We start from the raw sequence: 20,105 nt of genomic DNA on the forward strand, positions 1-20,105 counted from the left end.
ATCTTCACTACCTCCTCTCTTCATCGCTATTTTTCCCCAGATTCCTGTTTTTCCACGTTTTTCCTCATTCGTAACTTTTCCAACGTATCCTAGTTTTCCATGTATTTTCTTCTGATTCCTGATTTTCCACGTTTTTCCTCATTCGTAACTTTTCCAACGTATCCTAGTTTTCCATGTATTTTCTTCTGATTCCTGATTTTCCACGTTTTTCCTCATTCGTAACTTTTCCAACGTATCCTAGTTTTCCATGTATTTTCTTCTGATTCCTGATTTTCCACGTTTTTCCTCATTCATAACTTTTCTAACTGATCCTTGTTTTCCTCGTTTTTGTTATTGAGCGTTCTCTGTAGTTGTTCTTTTCGATCCTCTAGTAGTTTTTCTTTCACTCTCTCGAGTGTTATGAACGTTATTATATTGTTATTAACGGTTCATATTCTTGAAAATAATAAATTATACAGTATTTTATTCGTCAGGAAAATAATTTTCCAATGATTTAATAATACATTTTTATGATTCAATATTTTGTTAGTTATATTTTTTACCGAGCAAAGTGAGGTCTGAGATTCAAGTCGATGGTTTTGCATTTCTCTTCATGTTTATATTATTTTATGTGCCGCATTTACGGCGAAACGCGGCAATAGATTTTCATGAAATTTGACAGGTATGTTTCTTTTTGAATTCCGCGTCGATGTATATAATTAAGGTTTTTTTTGAAATTTTGCATTTTAAGGATAATACAAAAGGGAAAGGAGTCTCCTTCGAACGCCAATATTACCTTGAAAATCAGACTATAGAATAAATTATTCATCACTAGCTGGCCCGGCGAACTTCGTACCGCCAAATAGTTAATGCATCTCATGACAAACTTTAGCTGGATGCACACCTTAGGAGGCGCGATGCGGCATTTCGGATCCAGGTGCTTCTTGCTTATATTGGTATGTAAACTTTGAAGGACCGTAGGAAAGAGTCCTGGAGTCTGATCATAGATTTGATAGGCCATAAACCTGCTCCTGAACATAACAAACACAACTAAACAAAAATCATCAAATTCGGTGCACACATAAAAAAGTTATTGAACGTCAAAATTTGAGGCTCGATTTTTATTCATATAGATAAATCAGCTGACGAGTGGATAATAAATTAACAATGACGCATGCAATATTATATCTCAATGTAACATAGTAGAAAATCAGCTATCGTCTTGACTATTAATTGCATGCAATGAAGCATGCAATTAATAACTGAAAGTAAACAGTATTTTCTCTCGAACTTTCTCTGCTTTCAACTCTGGTTGACCTGTTGCCAGTATGTCTTGAAGGAGATTAGCGTTTGATGTTAGCATTTTTTGATATATTAACCCCAACAGCCATTAGACGTTTTCACACCGATATCTCACCGACATGACATACTGTGATGGATAGTATAAGAGGAGGCTGTGGTTTATAACTGCGCGAGGTCTACTGTTCACAGAACTACTAGTTATATTGTTGAAAAACGATCTGGCAACGTTGCGAAGTTAGAAAAGGATAGCGCTATCTGCTTTTTTGAATGATAGACAAGGATAGCAACACCTATGTTAATCGAATGCTGCCATTATAACGTGGACCTCACTATAGCTCCAGTTATCCTACTAGCCGCTACTAATGTCTTTTGATTTGTCACCAAAATATTCGATGTATTAATGGCTCTCATTGAGTTTGAATTTCACAACATTCTACCAGTCACTAGGTTTACTCCTGTAAAGTAGAATATTTTTCACGGGAATTGCCTACCTGTAATTTGACGCGTTTTCACAACTTCAGACCTCCTTTTCTCTTATTATCATCCCCCCTCACTCTCTCTTTCTCTATCTCTTTTTCTCCCGTCTCCTTCTCTTCATACTTTTCCTAAAAACCAATACTACATTCCAATTCACCATTCCAACCTACCTTGTTCTTTCTATATGGATTTTTCCTCCCACAAACCGAAATAGGAGTTCTCTCATCGTTTCAGTTTCAGTGTGATTTATTGCATGGGTATCCAGAGTCGAGTCTTCTATGCTCTGCTATTTTGTAAATTTATATCCGTGGTTCCAAAAGGCAAGTCATGAAACTATGAAACTACTCTTTTGATACGAACAGACTTTTCAGTGCTGAAGCTACAGCAACTTTTTACCTCCTGCTTATATTTTATTCTATATATCTTCTGGAACATATTTTCCGTCTCTTCTCTTCCCTCCTTTCAACACATTGTGTGTCGTCTTTCAAAAATGTCATCTTTCTCTATCTTTCCTCTTCTTATTCTGTATCATTCTCTCATTCTGCAGCTGCATTCTGTATTGTCAACATTTTCCATACTTTCATATTTTTGTATGGTTCTTCTTTGTAGTATTCTGATCCTTGATTAGGTGCATGATATATAAGTGTATAGGCCACTATATAAAGCCTAATTAAACACTGACAACGCTTACTTATATGCGATGTAGTTGTCAGTTTATTCCCAAAAAGTGTTTGTGAATTTTCTTTGTTTTTTTTTTGTGGTGAAAAACTTCCATTATTTAATCTTCATTCAGTAATTAAAGTATGTAAAGCCAGTATCTGCATGAATAAAGCACTCAAATATTCAATGCTTTTCTTTGTTTTTGCACCCTCTCTCTCCCTTTATTTCCTCGCTTATTCCCACTTCTATTTTATCGGACTGTTTCCTCAAAACTCGTTTTTTACTCTATTTCAGCTGTTTCCCTTTCTTTTCACTCCTCCTTCTTTCAACTACTTAGTTTTTCTGCTCGATCTTCTTTTATTTCATTTTTGTTTATTTCTCCTGCTATTTATTTCATTCTGTTTTCTCACAACTCCTTTTTATTACTCCATTTTCCTCTCAACTTCTTATTTTTTTGTTAATTCATCTTTCCTTACACCTCTTACTTTTTTCTTCATCTACTCTTTCTCTCACAATTCATTTTGTATTCTGTGCTTCTCTTGCTTCATTCACCCCTCTCCGACCTTCCTCTCTTCCTCATTCTTGTTCTGTTCCTCCCCCTCCTCGTCGAATTCCTGATCTTCCAACTCTTCTCTCACTAATTTTCTCTCTCTCTCTCACTCTACTCCACCACCTACCCTATCCTTATCTCCTCTTACTAGTAGCTCCTTTTTCCTACTCCTCCTGTCAATCCCCACTTCTTTTCCTACCTCTCATTTCTATATTTCTTCCTTTTCCAGTTCTCTGATCATTTATAGGCAAAAAAGGAATTCACACAAAATCACGATCCCCTATTTAAACTTTTTCCAATTTAACCCCTCCCTATCTTCGTCTCTTTCTCAACTTCCTCCTCCCTGATTTTCCTTTCTCATTTATACCTTACTCTCTCTATCTATTGAGTGCTGAGATAGAAAGAGAGGGACCTCTAACCTAGCTTTGCTTGTAAAAAAGTGATACTATTCTCTTTTACTATCTTCCTACCTTGTCTATCCAACTCCATCCATCCATTTAATTTCTCCAATTTCCTTCTACCGTTTATACCTTCTACCTTCTCCTGTATTCCTCTTTGACTATCTTCCTTCTCTATCTAACTCTATCCATTTACGTTCTCTATTTAACTCTATTCATCCACGTTCTTTATCCAATTCCATCCATCTACGTTCCCTATCAAACTCTATCCATCTACCCTCTCTATCCAACTCTAACCACTAGTATCAACCTTCTCTATTCAATTGAACTTTCAACAGAACGCTAAATGCTAATCGGTTCTCACCCCACTCCACCTTTCTAACCCCAGTTAATAGACAACTGTCAAGCCACGGTGATTTAACAGGCTCTCTGAAAATTCAATCGGTGAATTTTTTCCAACTTTTACGTGAAATTCTAGACTTGTAGCTGAATTTCCAGCTTAATCGTTTAACCCCTGTGAGTTTTTTCCAACTTTTTCGTGAAATTGTCGCTGAATTTCCAGCTTTAACCCCGGTGAGTTTTTTCTAGCTCCTAGGTGGAATTCTAGAATAATTTCAGGTGAATGTCTAGTTTAATGATAAGCGTTCAAGCCACCTCAACAACCTAGCTCGCTTTTTGATTGGGTATAATTTGTACGACTTTTGCTTCACTGTGTTACTTGCTGTCGATACTTTGAATAATTCCCAAATTACGCTGCACCAGACTTGAATTTGAATTGGAAATAATTGTGTCATCAGCCCTCTTCTATCGAGGTACATTCTAATCTTACATTCCATCAGTAGAGTAAAATTTCGCTTACTGTTCCAGTTGTAATTTTTCAAGCTATGTTCATCCCAATTATTTCAATTTCGAATTCATCAGGAGAAACTAAAAATGTTGTAGCAATGCTCTATAACCATTATTCTATGCAAGATTTGATTAGTTTTTTTTATGGTTCTATGCAAGTTTTGATAAATTTGTTATTAACATTTGGTAATTTGATATAGTGACAATCATTTATTACAATTGAAATAACAAGAAACCAGTTTCATTTGTTTCGTCATTATAATTCAATCTGTAATAAATTTCACTTTTTGTGTAGTTGAGAAGTTGATATTGTGGTAATTATTCATATTGAATGAAAAAGACTAAGAAATTGTCAAAAACCACAGATTTATTGATACTTAGAAAGACCGGTTTCGGTTATTACACCATTGTCAATCTCTGATAAACTAAAACATTTAGTTTTAGTTTTAGGGTTTTAGTTTATCAGAGATTGACAATGGTGTAATAACCGAAACCGGTCTTTCTAAGTATCAATAAATCTGTGGGTTTTGACAATTTCTTAGTCTTTTTCATTCAATATAATAAATTTTTTCAACTTTAATATTGACAATTCATAATGTAAGATTGTCAATCTCTAATGAAAAATCAAGTTTATCAGAGATTGGTAATGGCATAGAGAAACAATAGCGTAAGTAGATATCCCATGGTATAGGGAATTTATGACGCAACTTTTACTGTTATCTCAAGCCGATTACTGTCGATTATTGTCAATTTTTACTGTTTTGTTGGGGTGATAGTGTATGAAAGGCACAATTTGAGAGACTACCAGCGTCATACAGCTGCATAGGAAAGAACTATGTGAACTATTGGCTTGGGATAACAGTAAAACTTGCGACATAAACGCCCTATACCATGGGATATCTACTTATGCTATCGTTTCTCTATGGTAATGGTGAAACGACCGAAAGTAGTTTTCATTTGATTTCAATTTCATTCCAGTCTCTTTCCAATTGGTACTTTTGCTAGCTATTCTGACTTGAATGATGAATCTTTATTACAATTCTTAACTGAATGTTAGTAAAATAGTAAATTTATTTTCGAATTAGTCACAGATATCAGGATAATAAGCTATCAATTATATTCCCCTGCGCTCAGGTTTTTAACCTTTTCAGAGACTTTCCGTATTTAATAATAATACTATTTTACTTTTAACTTATTTTGTTAATTGTCAATTGTATTTATGTAACCATAGACATTCATGTATGTATTGTATGAAGGAAAATAAACTATTGATTGATTGATTGAATTATGGCTTGAATATCCCACTTTATAACTCATACCTGAACTGAAATCAACTAAAAAATTCAGATGAACAGAAACTTTGGCAATCAGAAATTCAGAATGACTTTATTCAAAAGAGAAATTCAGAACGACTGAGAGAAAGTTTCAAATATTAATCCCACTTTGTTGGTAAATAATAATTGAATTGTATACAGAAGTGGGATAAACGATAACAATACAGGTCTCCAAACTCCAACTTTGTAATCAGTCTTCCATATAACGCCAGTATGGGTAGAACTTCAACAGGATACAGAAGAGCATATTAGTTGTGTATCATGATACAGAATTTTCGCTGTATCATCACTTCATAGTATTCACTACTACTTGTTTTCATTCTGGATTTCGTTACGTAACTCTTCCTTCTCACTCTTCCCCTCTCTTCGTCTATGGCTGAAGGTGTGTGTCCTTGAACTGTCGGTGCAATGCAGAATGAGAAAAATAAGAAGAAGAAGTAGAAGAGAAGGAAGAAGAAGAAAAATGAGAAATAAATGATAATGTGATAGTTAACCGGAGACCGATGATTTTAGCCTTGGTTGAATTGCAAGTGGATACGGTTTGTCGACATTTAGGTCAGTAATTCTGACTGTAGTCATTTTTGTGATATTATGAAGGAAATGCGGGATTATTCTAGTGTTCCTGAGGATAAGATTCTGGTTACGGGTCTGAAATTTAATACTGTTTGAAGGACTGTTCGTTGATTGGGACTACACTGATAATTCAACTTTTGTTATCAATTTATTTATTCATTAATACAAAATGAATTTACCCATTCCTTCATTCATCATAAAAATGATATTGGAAGAGCGAAAACAGGTGAACCCTTCAATATTCCTTTCCCAAAATCAGATTATGAGTTCGAAATAAGGTTCAGTTTTACTTTTACTTCCACTTTTTACTTTTCTCTCAAAATGAAAAATCTGGTGTGGCGCACTCACACAACTTTCCTTGCCGTTATGAAAATTGATCACCTGACGCTAGTGTGCACGCACATCTCTAGTCTACTATTCAAAGATCTTAGCCAGATGGTGACAGGAGAATAACGCTGGAGACACACGGAGTCTGCAATCTCTTCATAGTGAATGATTTAATAGAATCAACAGTTTGCAATTGAAATAATCACATTTTCTCGAATTTCGAGCTTATTTTCAATTTTAGGTGAAAATGTTACCGAACATTAATTGTAGAGATTTTCATGCTAAATCTTTTCCACTTGGAATTTTTTGTTTAAATTGTATCTGAAGCCTGATAATAGGTAATCTAAAATCAAACTTTGCATAGATGGGGCGGAGCTCCTGAAATTTTTACAGATATGGGACGTATGGCAGTTGATAGAGCTTATCAATGACCAATTTAGGTATGAATTCGATTCGATCAAAATCGTTGGAGCTGTTTTCGAGAAAATCGCGAAAAACCCTGTTTTTGACAACATTTTCGCCATTTTAGCCGCCATCTTTAATTGAATTTGATCGAAATTGTTCGTGCCGGATCCTTATATTGTAAGGACCTTAAGTTCCAAATTTCAAATCATTCCGTTAATTGGGAGATGAGATATCTTGTACACAGACGCACATACACTCACACACACACACACACACACACACACACACACACACACACACACACACACACCACACACCACACACACACACACACCACACACACACACACTAATTTTTAATTTTTTCGGAAAGCAATACTTTCCTTACCTATGGTAATAGGGCAAGGAAAGTAAAAACAGACGAACATGTTATTAATGTTATCACAATGTTTATACCGAAAACTTGATTTTCAAGTTGTGACCTGTTTCATGGAACCAAAACATTTTTGTAACATGTTTCCATGAAACAGAGGATTGTTTTATTAAACACAATTCATTTCCATGAGACATGTCACAGGCAGTTGAAAACAAAGCTTTCTCACACAAAAGTTGGAACCAGGCTTCAGAAATTCTCATGAACTTTTTCCAATGATGTTTCTATTCGTCATCTTTTGTTTTTGAGTCATTTCTAGATTTCAATCTTTGTTGTTGAATTATACATTGGTTTTGTCATGAAATTTCAAGATAGTTTCACTAGTTACTTAGGCCCGGTTGCACAAAAGCCGGTTAAATCTTAACACCGTGATTAAATTCACGAGAATCAATCAGAGAAGGCCTTCTTGATAAGACGGCTTATCTGATTGGTTATTGTGGAATTAATCACGATTGAATTTTCATCGGTTTTTGTGCAACCGGCAATTAGTGTTTTAATCATTGCTCTTGCTCAATTATTATGTTTGATGTGTGCAGTTTGAATGGTCCGCCTTCGGTGGGCGTGTCTTGTCTCTGCCAATGGCAGCCTTCGGTGGGCGTGTCTTATCTCTGCCAATGGCAGTCTTTCACATTGATAGTTGATGCCAACTACCAATAACACTTTACGGCTCCATTCATAGTACATTGAGCTGGTCAATGATAAAGATATGTTAGTTTACTACTGTAGTTTAATAATAATTGAGTGACAACCAAAACTAGTTATTTAATTTCGCTCAAATTGAATGAATGAATAAATGGATGGAATCTCAAATTGTTAAATTCAGCGTCACATATAATTGACTGTTCTCTATAATATATCATTGTCGACTAGAGGAGAAATTTAGAATCTATTTCAGTAATGTGTAATTGGAGCACAGAAACTGGTGGTAATTGACCAATATATTTTTTCAGAAAGTGTTTTTATTCTTTATTCACTCATTGATACAATAAGTACATCATCAAAATGATAAGGAGAGAAAAAATAAGGTAACCTTGTGCTATTCCTCTCTCAAATTTAGACAGGATTACACATAGTCCGAGATAGGTTAAGTCTTGTAGTTTTTTTTTTGTTATAATTCGTATTTTGTGCATTGATATAGTTTTGTATCTTTCTAGTGTAGAAGCGTATACACTAAAAATATGCAAAACTAAATAGATCAACAAAATACAGAATACTATACTCTAAATAATTATTGAGACTTGGACAAAATTTACGTGTTACAAAATTGCGCGAAATTTCAATATGGAAATTGAAAAATGAAAACATGAAAATTTCTATGGATGCCTATATAACTGGATATAGTCACTTTGACAATAAAGTCGATGCAGAGTTGTCAATTTGAACATATCTTGCTATATGGGTTTGCAAAGAAAGATTAAAATTTCGCACAATTTGGCAACACGTATATTTTCTCCAAGTCTCAACTTATTTTATGAAAACTATAGCTGGAATACAGAAGCTAGTGTTATATGATCAATATATTTTCTCAGAAAGGGTAGTATTTTGTATTTTGTCCTTTGAGTTTTGTATTTCTTTAGTTTAGAAGCGTATACACTACAAATATAAAAAACTAAATAAATAATTAACAAAATACAAATATAGATTTTTCCCTGCTCAATTTCCTTTTCGCTAAAAGATTTCTATTCCTCAAGTATTGTGTAATTTGTACTTATCGTGTTTATGGAAAAAAGAAGAAGTTTCAAGATTGATTGATCCTTTGTTCCAAATTTTTATGAAATTTCTAATATTTGTGTGTTATTTTCAGGTGCTCGGCCTATAGGCGATCGATTCTTCCACCCATGAGATCGTAGTACCACCCATCATGGTCATGCCACTCACTTCAGGGATATCTTTTGAAGTGAGTAAACTCATCAATCCAAATTTCAATAATTTGTTGAAAATTCTGAAGGAATTTAATTGGTCTTCGGTAATATTTTCGCTGATTAACACGCATTAGCATATTACCATAGAGAAACAATAGCTTGAGTAGATATCCCATGGTATAGGGCGTTTATGTCGCAACTTTTACTGTTATCTCAAGCTGATAGTCCACGTATTTCTTTCCCAAAAAGGTGTGTGACGCTGGTAGTCTCTCATATTATGCCGTTCATACACACTTACCCGGCCAAAACAGTGAAAATCTTCAATAATTGATAGTAATTGACTTGAGATAACAGTAAAAGTTGCGACATAAACGCCCTATACCATGGGATATCTACTTATGCTATTGTTTCTCTATGATATTACTTACTAACCAATTTTATTGAATACTAACCTCATAAATTGAAATTTCAATAATCTGTTCAAAATGTTGAAGGAATTTGATTCGTTTTGGGTAGTCCTATCACTAATTAACACGCATTAGAATATTACTTACAAACCAAATTTTATTGTCTACTAACCATGTAACCAATTATTGTAATTTTGGGAAATAGTGCAGCTTTTTGGTTCATAAAAGAGTCTATTTTTGTTGAAAATTAATCCTTATTATACTGAGTATTGACTAACCGCTACCTATACCCTACTCATATTGTTTACTAACTGATAATTCGATTGCAATTATATATTGAAGTCAAAGCAAAACCGTGATCAATTTCATAAGAACCAATCAGAGAAGGCCTTTTTGAAAAGTTAGCGTCTCTGATTGATTCTCGTGGGATTAATCACGTTTAAAATTTAACCGGCTTCTGTGCAACCGGCACCAAGTAATAGGTCTACAGATTGTTAGATGATCTGGTTTGAAAAATTGATCGATTCTCATTTGAACGAAAACTTTAGGTTAATATCACCTCCAATTCAGTCTGTTCTAATTGGAAAATAGTTTGATTTACAATATCACTTCATTAGTGAATAATATAGCTATTGTGGTACTTATTAGTGTATTATCAAGGCAAAATTACATGAAGTTATTTATTATGTATCAAGTGTCATCATATGTTTCACGATCGGTAAAATAGTCTCAAGAAATAAAAAATATAGAAAATCAAGAATGAAAATCTCAAGATCAGTGCATGTATCGAGTGAAACATGTAGGTCTATGCACATAACTTAATTTAAACATGTATCATAAATTTACTCTCTCATTTCAAAGGATACAATTTGAACACTTTTCAAGAATATCATTTATGTATCTTAGAAACGTTTTTTTAGATGAATCTCGTATCTCATGCTTCATTCAAAATCAAAAAATCTGGTGTGGCGCACTCACACAACTTTCCTTGCCGTTATGAAAATTGATCAACTGACGCTAGTGTTCCCGCGCATCTCAAATCCACTTTTCTAAGATCTGAGCCAGCTGTTGAGAGAACAATAACGCTGGAGACACACGAAGTCTGCTATCTCTTCATAGTGAATGATTTAATAGAATCAACAGTTGTCAACAGTTTGCAATTGAATAATCTTATTTTCTCCAATTTCGAGCTTATTTTCAATTTTAGGTGAAAATGTTACTGAACATTAATTGTAGAGATTTTCATGCTAAATCTTTTCCACTTGGAATTTTTTGTTTAAATTGTATCTGAAGCCTGATAAGAGGGAATCTTAAATCAAACTTTGCATAGATGGGGCGGAGCACCTGAAATTTTTAAAGATATGAGACTTGTGGCAGTCGATAGAGCTTATCAATGACTATTTTAGGTATAACTCTAATCGAAATCGTTGGAGCCGTTTTCGAGAAAATCGCGAAAAACCATGTTTTCGACAACATTTTCGCCATTTTAGCCGCCATCTTGAATTGAATTTTATCGAAATTGTTAGTGTCGGATCCTTATACTGTAAGGACCTTAAGTTCTAAATTTCAAGTCATTCCGTTAATTGGGAGATGAGATATCGTGTACACAGACGCACATACACTCATACACACACACACACACACACACACATACAGACCAATGCCCAAAAACCATTTTTTTTGGACTCAGGGGACCTTGAAACGTATAGAAAACATGAAATTAGGGTACCTTAAATTTTTTTGGAAAGCAATACTTTCCTTACCTATGGTAATAGGGCAAGGAAAGTAAAATCTCTAAGGGCCAAATCTCTAACACTGGTTGATAGAATTGGCTAACTCGAATTGACTGACTCCATGTTAAACTGCCGTATGAATCAAAACTGCTCTTATCATATGGTATTGATTCAGAGTTAGCCAATTCTATCAACCCGCTAACACTACGTCTAACGCTAAACCACGTTTACTTGTAGATATGGTTGCATTTATCGTAATGTGTTTCATACGGAGTTTAAACGAACAGCTGACATTTCTCCGTTTAAACCGAGTATCTGCAATCAGGCCTGAGAACATCAGTTAAATGACGTAATATTGCGCTCATAGCACAGGAAACCTGTCATAGGTGAAAAATAGATTCTTTTTTACGTGTCAAAAGTCTGTATACAGTTTACCATCACTTGAAAATGATTTGAAATATTTAAGAAAACACCTGCCGCTAGATTATTTCATAAAATATTATAAATGTTTTGTAGAAACTTCCCAAAATGAGTCATTTTACGTGCCAACCCAAACAGTTATCCTCCGAAAATGAGTCATTTTGAAAATGTCGCCTAAACACGACTTTAGGCTCCATTTTAGTGCTATTAAGTTGACTATTATGGGCCGAAAAAGTTGTGCAACCTACCCCAACTCAGGGCAAAAGGGTTGAAGAAGGTTTACGGGGTGAATTAGTAAGGGGACGTGCTAGATGTTGGCAGTTTTCTTTGCTTGCAAGGGAAGAGAAAATAATCTACTGCTGCCTGACTTCCAACCCCCACCACCACCCCTCCAGCCAACAACTCATTCAGATTGTGAATGTATACCATTTACCGGTATATGGTGAGATTCACTTTTGAACTGTCAGTATTGATTGAATGGGGAGCAGTGGTGTTAGCTAATAAGGAATGCTGACAGTTTGAAGTGGATTTCACTGTAGACCCCAACGAGCGTTACAGTATGGTTGACTGTCACGCAAAAGTAGGGGAAGGTTGTCTGTTCTTCTTTTTCACCTCCTTCCTTTTCTTCTTGTTGCTCTTCTTCTTCTTCTTCTTCTTCTTCTTCTTCTTCTTCTTCTTCTTCTTCTTCTCTTCTTCTTCTTCTTCTTCTCTCTTCTTCTTCTTCTTCTTCTTCTTCTTCTTCTTCTTGTTCTTCTTCTTCTTCTTCTTCTTCATCTTCTTCTTCTTCTTCTCTTCTTCTTCTTCTCTTCTTCTTCTTCTTCTTCTTTCTTCTTCTTCTTCTTCTTCTTCTTCTCCTTCTTCTTCTTCTTCTGAATATTTTCTTTTTATTTTCAGTATCTCATCTCTCTATTTCCAGATTCCTCATTTTCTCCATCCTTGTTTCTACTCAGCACTTCGTTTTTTTAATCGCAATATTTTTCTCTATTTTTCCATTCCTCTTCCGTTTCCTTTTTCATCTTATTCTTACTCTCTTCTCATCCACTTTCCGGCCTTTTCTCCCGTTTCTATTTCCCTTTTACTGCCTATTCTCATTTCCCATTCATTTTTCTCTCTACCTACTTGTTTCAATATGTTTTTCTCCTCCTTCTGAAACTCCAAATTCGTTTCTATTTCCTACTCTCTTTTTTCCCCCTCTACTTGCCCCTCCTCCTCCTTCTCTATCTTCTCTCAATCTCATTCTCTTTCCTCTTCCTTTTCTACCTCATTCTCTATTTCCTTTGTCTCACCTTCTCCACTGGTTGATAGAATTGGCTAACTCGGAATTGACTGACTCCATGTTAACTGCCGTATGAATCAAACTGCTCTAATATGGTATTGATTCAGAGTTAGCCAATTCTATCAACCCGCTAACACTACGTCTAACGCTAAACCACGTTTACTTGTAGATATGGTTGCATTTATCGTAATGTGTTTCATACGGAGTTTAAACGAACAGCTGACATTTCTCCGTTTAAACCGAGTATCTGCAAACGGGCCTGAGAACATCAGTTAAATGACGTAATATTGCGCTCATAGCACAGGAAACCTGTCATGGGTGAAAAATAGATTCTTTTTTACGTGTCACAAGTCTGTCTACAGTTTACCATCACTTGAAAATGATTTGAAATATTTAAGAAAACACCTGCCGCTAGATTATTTCATAAAATATTATAAATGTTTTGTAGAAACTCCCAAAATGAGTCATTTTACGTGCCAACCCAAACAGTTATCCTCCGAAAATGAGTCATTTTACGTGCCAACCCAAACAGTTATCCTCCGAAAATGAGTCATTTTACGTGCCAACCCAAACAGTTATCCTCCGAAAATGAGTCATTTTACGTGCCAACCCAAACAGTTATCCTCCGAAAATGAGTCATTTTACGTGCCAACCCAAACAGTTATCCTCCGAAAATGAGTCATTTTACGTGCCAACCCAAACAGTTATCCTCCGAAAATGAGTCATTTTGAAAATGTCGCCTAAACACGACTTTAGGCTCCATTTTAGTGCTATTAAGTTGACTATTATGGGCTGAAAAAGTTGTGCAACCTACCCCAACTCAGGGCAAAAGGGTTGAAGAAGGTTTACGGGGTGAATTAGTAAGGGGACGTGCTAGATGTTGGCAGTTTTCTTTGCTTGCAAGGGAAGGGAAAATAATCTACTGCTGCCTGACTTCCAACCCCCACCACCTCCACCCCTCCAGCCCACAACTCATTCAGATTGTGAATGTATACCATTTACCGGTATATGGTGAGATTCACTTTTGAACTGTCAGTATTGATTGAATGGGGAGCAGTGGTGTTAGCTAATAAGGAATGCTGACAGTTTGAAGTGGATTTCACTGTAGACCCCAACGAGCGTTTCAGTATGGTTGACTGTCACGCAAAAGTAGGGGAAGGTTGTCGGTTCTTCTTCTTCTCCTTCTTCTTCTTCTTCTTCTTCTTCTTCTTCTTCTTCTTCTTCTTCTTCTCTCTTCTTCTTCTTCTCTCTTCTTCTTCTTCTCTCTTCTTCTTCTTCTTCTTCTCCTTCTTCTTCTTCTTCTTCTTCTTCTTCTTCTTCTCCTTCTTCTTCTTCTTCTTCTTCTTCTTCTTCTCCTTCTTCTTCTTCTTCTTCTTCTTCTTCTTCTCCTTCTTCTTCTTCTTCTCTTCTTCTTCTTCTCTTCTTCTTCTTCTCTTCTTCTTCTTCTCTTCTTCTTCTTCTTCTCTTCTTCTTCTTCTCTTCTTCTTCTTCTCTTCTTCTTCTTCTTCTTCTTCTCTTCTTCTTCTTCTTCTCTTCTTCTTCTTCTTCTCTTCTTCTTCTTCTCTTCTTCTTCTTCTTCTCTTCTTCTTCTTCTCTTCTTCTTCTTCTTCTCTTCTTCTTCTTCTCTTCTTCTTCTTCTTCTTCTTCTTCTCTTCTTCTTCTTCTCTTCTTCTTCTTCTCTTCTTCTTCTTCTTCTTCTTCTTCTTCTTCTTCTTCTTCTTCTTCTTCTTCTTCTTCTTCTCCTTCTTCTTCTTATTTTCCTCCTCCTTCTCATCCTCCACCTCCTCTTTCACCTTCTCCTCCTCCCTCCTCCTCCTACAACTTCTTTCACCTCCTCCTTCTCTACTCCAACTTCTCTTCATCTTCTACCTCCTCCTCCTTTTATCCCCCTTCCCCCTCTTCCTCTTCTCTCCTTCTCCTCACCTTTCTTACCCTCTTATTTTCTCTTCCTTCTCATCCTCCACCTCCTCTTTCACCTTCACCTTCTCCTCCTCTCCTCCTCCTCCTACAACTTCTTTCACCTACTCCTTCTCTACTCCAACTTCTCTTCATCTTCTACCTCCTCCTCCTTTTATCCCCCTTCCCCCTCTTCCTCTTCTCTCCTTCACCTCACCTTTCTTACCCTCTTATTTACCTCTTCCTTCTCATCCTCCACCTCCTCTTTCACCTTCTCCTCCTCCTCCTCCTACAACTTCTTTCACCTCCTCCTTCTCTACTCCAACTTCTCTTCATCTTCTACCTCCACCTCCTTTCATCCCCCTTCCCCCTCTTCCTCTTCTCTCTTTCACCTCACCTTTCTTACCCTCTTATTTTCCTCTTCCTTTTCATCCTCCACCTCCTTTTTCACCTTCTCCTCCTCCTACAACTTCTTTCACCTCCTCCTTCTCTACTCCAACTTCTCTTCATCTTCTACCTCCTCCTCCTCCTTTTATCCCCCTTCCCCCTCTTCCTCTTCTCTCCTTCACCTCACCTTTCTCACCCTCTTATTTTCCTCTTCCTTCTCATCCTCCACCTCTTTTTTCACCATCTCCCCTCTTCCTCCCTTCCTCCTTCACCCTCCTCCCACTCACGTTCCTAGTCTTGATGACATCCTATGAATATTCATAAATTCATAAATCGACCACCACTTGTTAACCTCTACCCCACCCCACCCAGGCACCTTGTAACAAATTACAATAATATGTTTTTATCGCTGGCAAACGATTAATTTAGTAGACCGTTATCATTCTTTTCCAGTCTTCCATTGTCGAACAGAGTTAAGAGTGAAAATTCACTGATGAAAAAGACAGATATCGCTGGCTTGCGTGTTGGTTTATAGGCCTACATTGGCTTCAATGTCGTTACCTTGTTTTAAAGCATCAGTGTCGTTAAAATAATAATAATATTTAGTGCAGCATGTTAATTTTGATCAATTCACTTGAGATGGAGATTTAGTTGTCATGGAATATTATTACATGCTATTGACAGTATCACACCTCACTCGTGATACAAGTTATTAAGTGATAAGTTGTTTAATATTGAGTTTTTATGATGTAGATGTATGATTCATGTTCGGGTTCATACGTGTGCTATATGGTTATACCGGGTGCTTCAAAAAAATGTATACATACTTTGAACTTTCATAGAAAATTTATTTACCGTTTTACAAAGTTAAATTTCAGGAAAATAGAAAGCTGAAAGTACAATGTAAATGAAACATAAATAACAAATGTTAATACTGTTCAAATTGGTGACCTGCAGCATCAATACAATTCTGAGTACGAGTCACCACTGATTCTGTACATCGTATCAAAACGTCCAATGAGATTTCTCTACACACTGCTTGAATCTCATTCCAAAGAATGTCTAGGTTACGTGGTTTACGTTTGTACACCTCATCTTTTACTGTGCCCCACAAGAAGAAATCCAGTGGTATAAGGTCTGGAGAGCGTGCTGGAAACTCGATTGGCCCCCTGCCCCCTTAATAACCTGCTTACGTTCTTCAAAACTCAAACGTACGTCCGCCATGTTGATATTACAAACTCCAACTAACAAGAGGGACGATTATGCTGCCACCTGGCGAAGAAATATAACATTAGCCTTGTAGAGTGGTAAAACTACGATTGTTTAAAGTGTGTATACATTTTTTTGAAGCACCCGGTATGTATTGAGTATATGTATCTTCCCTTATGTATTTGTAATTTCCCCTTTCATATATGAAAGGGAAAATTAGGTCAGGTCAAGTTGAAGTTACAACTATTATTTGGACTTCTCTAAAAACTTTTACATTGTTTTCTTGTGTGGGTTAGAGTTCCGAAAATAGCGTACTAAACATGATCAAGTGTCTTGAATGAGATGTGCATCACATGTGATTCCGAATTGGGTTGACTTGATCATGTTGGTTTACACATGTCATCCTGGTTTACACGCTTCTAGTAGAAGTTCCATTAGATACAAGAATACAAGATCTTTATTTGCCATAAAATAAAACAAGTTTACAATTGGCATCGTCAGTTTAACAATATTTTCATTTTTTAAATAATTGAGTCAATTTGTCACATTTATAAAATCATCACAATTATTCATAGATTACGAGTAGAATGTGATTACATTCTATACTAAGATTAAGTTGCACTGTAAGCTTTTGGGTAGCGGTGGCGGGGCAAACGCATGACCTGTGTGTGTGTTGGGTGTTGGTGTAGGTGAGTGGAGATGTAGACGAGATGCATGTGGACGCGATGCCTTTGCCTTGGGCGGCAGCCGAAGCGACGCCCCATCAGACGGCAGTCGGCAGGCCTTCCGCCTCCGCCTCTGCCCGCCTATGAGAGTGTGGCGCACACCTGACGACACTCTTCCGCCACCGCCTTCACACCAGGAGGAGGACGAGGAAGAGGAGGAGGACGAGGAAGAGGAGGAGGAGGAGGACGACGACGACGACGACGAGGAGGAGGAGGAGCGAGAGCGAAAGGAGCGCGTGTTGGACTCAGGGCTGGACGATTATGATGAGGAGCTGACCGCCCCCGCTCCGCCCCCCGTCCACCCCCGGCCCCCCCGGGTGGCGGTGCCCCCACCCCCCCACACCCCACGGCTCAACCACCACCTCCACCGAGGCGATGCGACGCAGGCGGAGGAAGACGAGGCTACACTTAGGGAACTTCTTGTTAGGTAAGCTGCCCCACCTAAAACACAATCAGGGAAGCATCCCTAAATTACGTCAACTTACTACCATATTCGGCACTGATTAAAAAAACCTTATAATTCAAGACTGCCAGTAGGATAATAATACTATCAAGTGACCTGGCTGTTTTGGCGAATTTCAGGTTTGGTGTTAGAGTTTTCAGGTCGCTCCTGATCAGTGTCAGGGTCTCAGACACGGTCTAACGAATGTTTTTGAGGCGGCCCAAGACCGACGGCTTAGTTCAGTGATCAGTTTAACATGGGAGTGATCTAGTTAAGGCTGTGCAAAGGCTAGAAATAAACTTTCTACTCGTGATATTTTTCTAAGTTTTTCGATTTGTATATATCATCAAGCTATCAAAATTAAAAAGTTTTCTCAGGAAAACATCTTTTTCCTATCATTACTTTTTGAGATATGAGCGCCCAAAGTTTGAATTTTTGGGACAGAACATTTCAAATTCGGTAAGATATATATCAATAAGATTTAGAAGATGGATTCTTCATGGTATTGTTGATGTAGTGAAACAAAAATTTTCTGAAAATATCAATTTTTGAAAAAATTATTCAATTTACCAAAAAAAAAACTCAACTAAAATCTAGTTTTGGTTATTTTTAGTAAATTGAATAACTATCTTAAAAATTGATATTTTCAGAAAAGTTTTGTTTTACTAGATCAACAATACCATGAAGAATCTATCGAAGAATCTATACCAAGATATAGTAAATTGAATAACTATTCAATTCATCAAAAATAACACAACTAAAAGTTACTATTGGTTATTTTTATTAAATTGAATAACTATCTTAAAAATTGATATTTTCAGAAAAGTTTTGTTTTGCTAGATCAACAATACCATGAAGAATCTATCCTCTAAATCTCATGGATTTATATCTTACCGGATTTGAAATGTTCTGTCCCAAAAATTTAAACTTTAGGCACTCATATCTCAAAAAGTAATGATCAGAAGAAAAATGTTTTCTTGGGAAATTTTTTTCATTTTGATACCTTGATGATATACAAATCGAAAAACTTTGAAAAATATCACGAGTAAAAAGTTTATTTTTAGCCTTTGCACAGCCTTAAAAGCCTTTGGTGATGAACGGGTTTGAACCCGGGATTTCTAGGCTGCTACGCAAGCACTATATCCACTAAACCACGGATCACTCCCTAATCAATCCATCACGGATGGATTATGGATCAATTATGGATCATGGATCAATTATGGATTATGGATCAATTATGGATTATGGATCAATTATGGATCAATCCATAATTCTATTGATACACGAGGGAGGTATATGAAAATTCGAAATTTCTAATTCCTGCATTACGCAATTCAGGGATGCTTTCAAATTAGATTCCTTTATTTAGCACTCTGTATCACACTCCCAGACCACACTACCTTCTATCTAAACCTAAAGCTGGGGTTTCGTTTGTGCATAAATGCCGTCGTCGACCACGACAGGGTGAGAATCTCACATTGGGTAGATTTCAGTTTGTCTACATAACCTAAAAGATTATGTTCAATAATTATGTTTTAATGGGGCAGGTTGAGCTTATACTTTTTTATACATTTAAATGGCAATATGTTGATATTATTAGAAATGTTAACTAGTAGTTCTGTGTAGTTCTAGTAGAGCTCACGCAGTATTCTCATCCACAAGTACCTGATTGAAACTATAGACCTTATGGAAATACAGCAATAGACTGGCTTCTCCACACATCTGTGTAATCACTTGTCAGCTGATTTATGATGAATAATTCTGTCTGATTTTTACTCTAATATTGGCGTATGAAGGAGGCTCCTTTTTCCTTTTATATTATCCTTGAAATGCAAAATTTCCAAAAACCTTGTATATACGTCGACGCACAATTAAAAAAGGAACATACCTGTCAAATTTCATGAAAATCTATTACCGCGTTTCGCCATAAATGCGCAACATATAAACATTTAAACATTGAGAGAAATGCCAAACCGTCGACTTGAATCTTAGACCTCACTTTGCTCGGTCAATAAAGACAAATAATGAAAAGTTATTTGATCAGCTGTTTTAGCACACTTGAAATTTGGACAATATGAATGTCAACAATGCTTGTCGTCGTTGACTGCGGAAATTTACGCACAAACGAAAATGCACCTTAAGAATTTGTTTCGAATCATCTTGAAAACGGACTTCAAATTATTGTAATTTACACATAAAAGCATAACTCTCCCTCATGAATTTTAAACACACAACAGTCCACAAGTTTCCTATGATATTTATACTTTGAGATGTCAGAATATCCCATCTTAACTAAGGGTAGGCACAAACCAGTTAGTCAAGACAAGACTAGTCACGATTAGTCACAATACTTCACATAGTTGCTTACGAAGCAACACACACCGATTAGTCATTGCAATTAGACATGTCTTCATAAGCAACTATGGGAAATGTTGTGACTAAACGTGTCTTGTCTTGTCTTGACT

General features: G+C 36.4%; 1 protein-coding gene across 31 annotated transcripts in view; it reads left to right on the forward strand.

Moving 5' to 3' along the window:
* Positions 1 to 20,105, forward strand: part of LOC111053621 (glucose transporter type 1) — a 220,459-nt gene that overhangs the window by 120,306 nt on the left and 80,048 nt on the right. For 22 of the 31 annotated variants that reach the window (XR_005571519.1, XR_005571520.1, XM_039429993.1 and 19 more), the window contains 2 exons: positions 9,088 to 9,180; positions 17,163 to 17,625. Coding sequence is in view for 29 of the 31 variants with exons in the window: in XM_039429993.1 (XP_039285927.1) it covers positions 17,282 to 17,625 (344 nt within the window). In the remaining 2 variants the exon portion in view is untranslated. The remainder of the gene's footprint in view (positions 1 to 9,087; positions 9,181 to 17,162; positions 17,626 to 20,105) is intronic. The other 9 variants (XM_039430015.1, XM_039430020.1, XM_039430021.1 and 6 more) reach the window with 1 other exon arrangement.

The sequence above is a fragment of the Nilaparvata lugens genome, chromosome 6, assembly GCF_014356525.2.
Source record: "Nilaparvata lugens isolate BPH chromosome 6, ASM1435652v1, whole genome shotgun sequence".
Taxonomy (NCBI): Eukaryota; Metazoa; Arthropoda; class Insecta; order Hemiptera; family Delphacidae; genus Nilaparvata; species Nilaparvata lugens.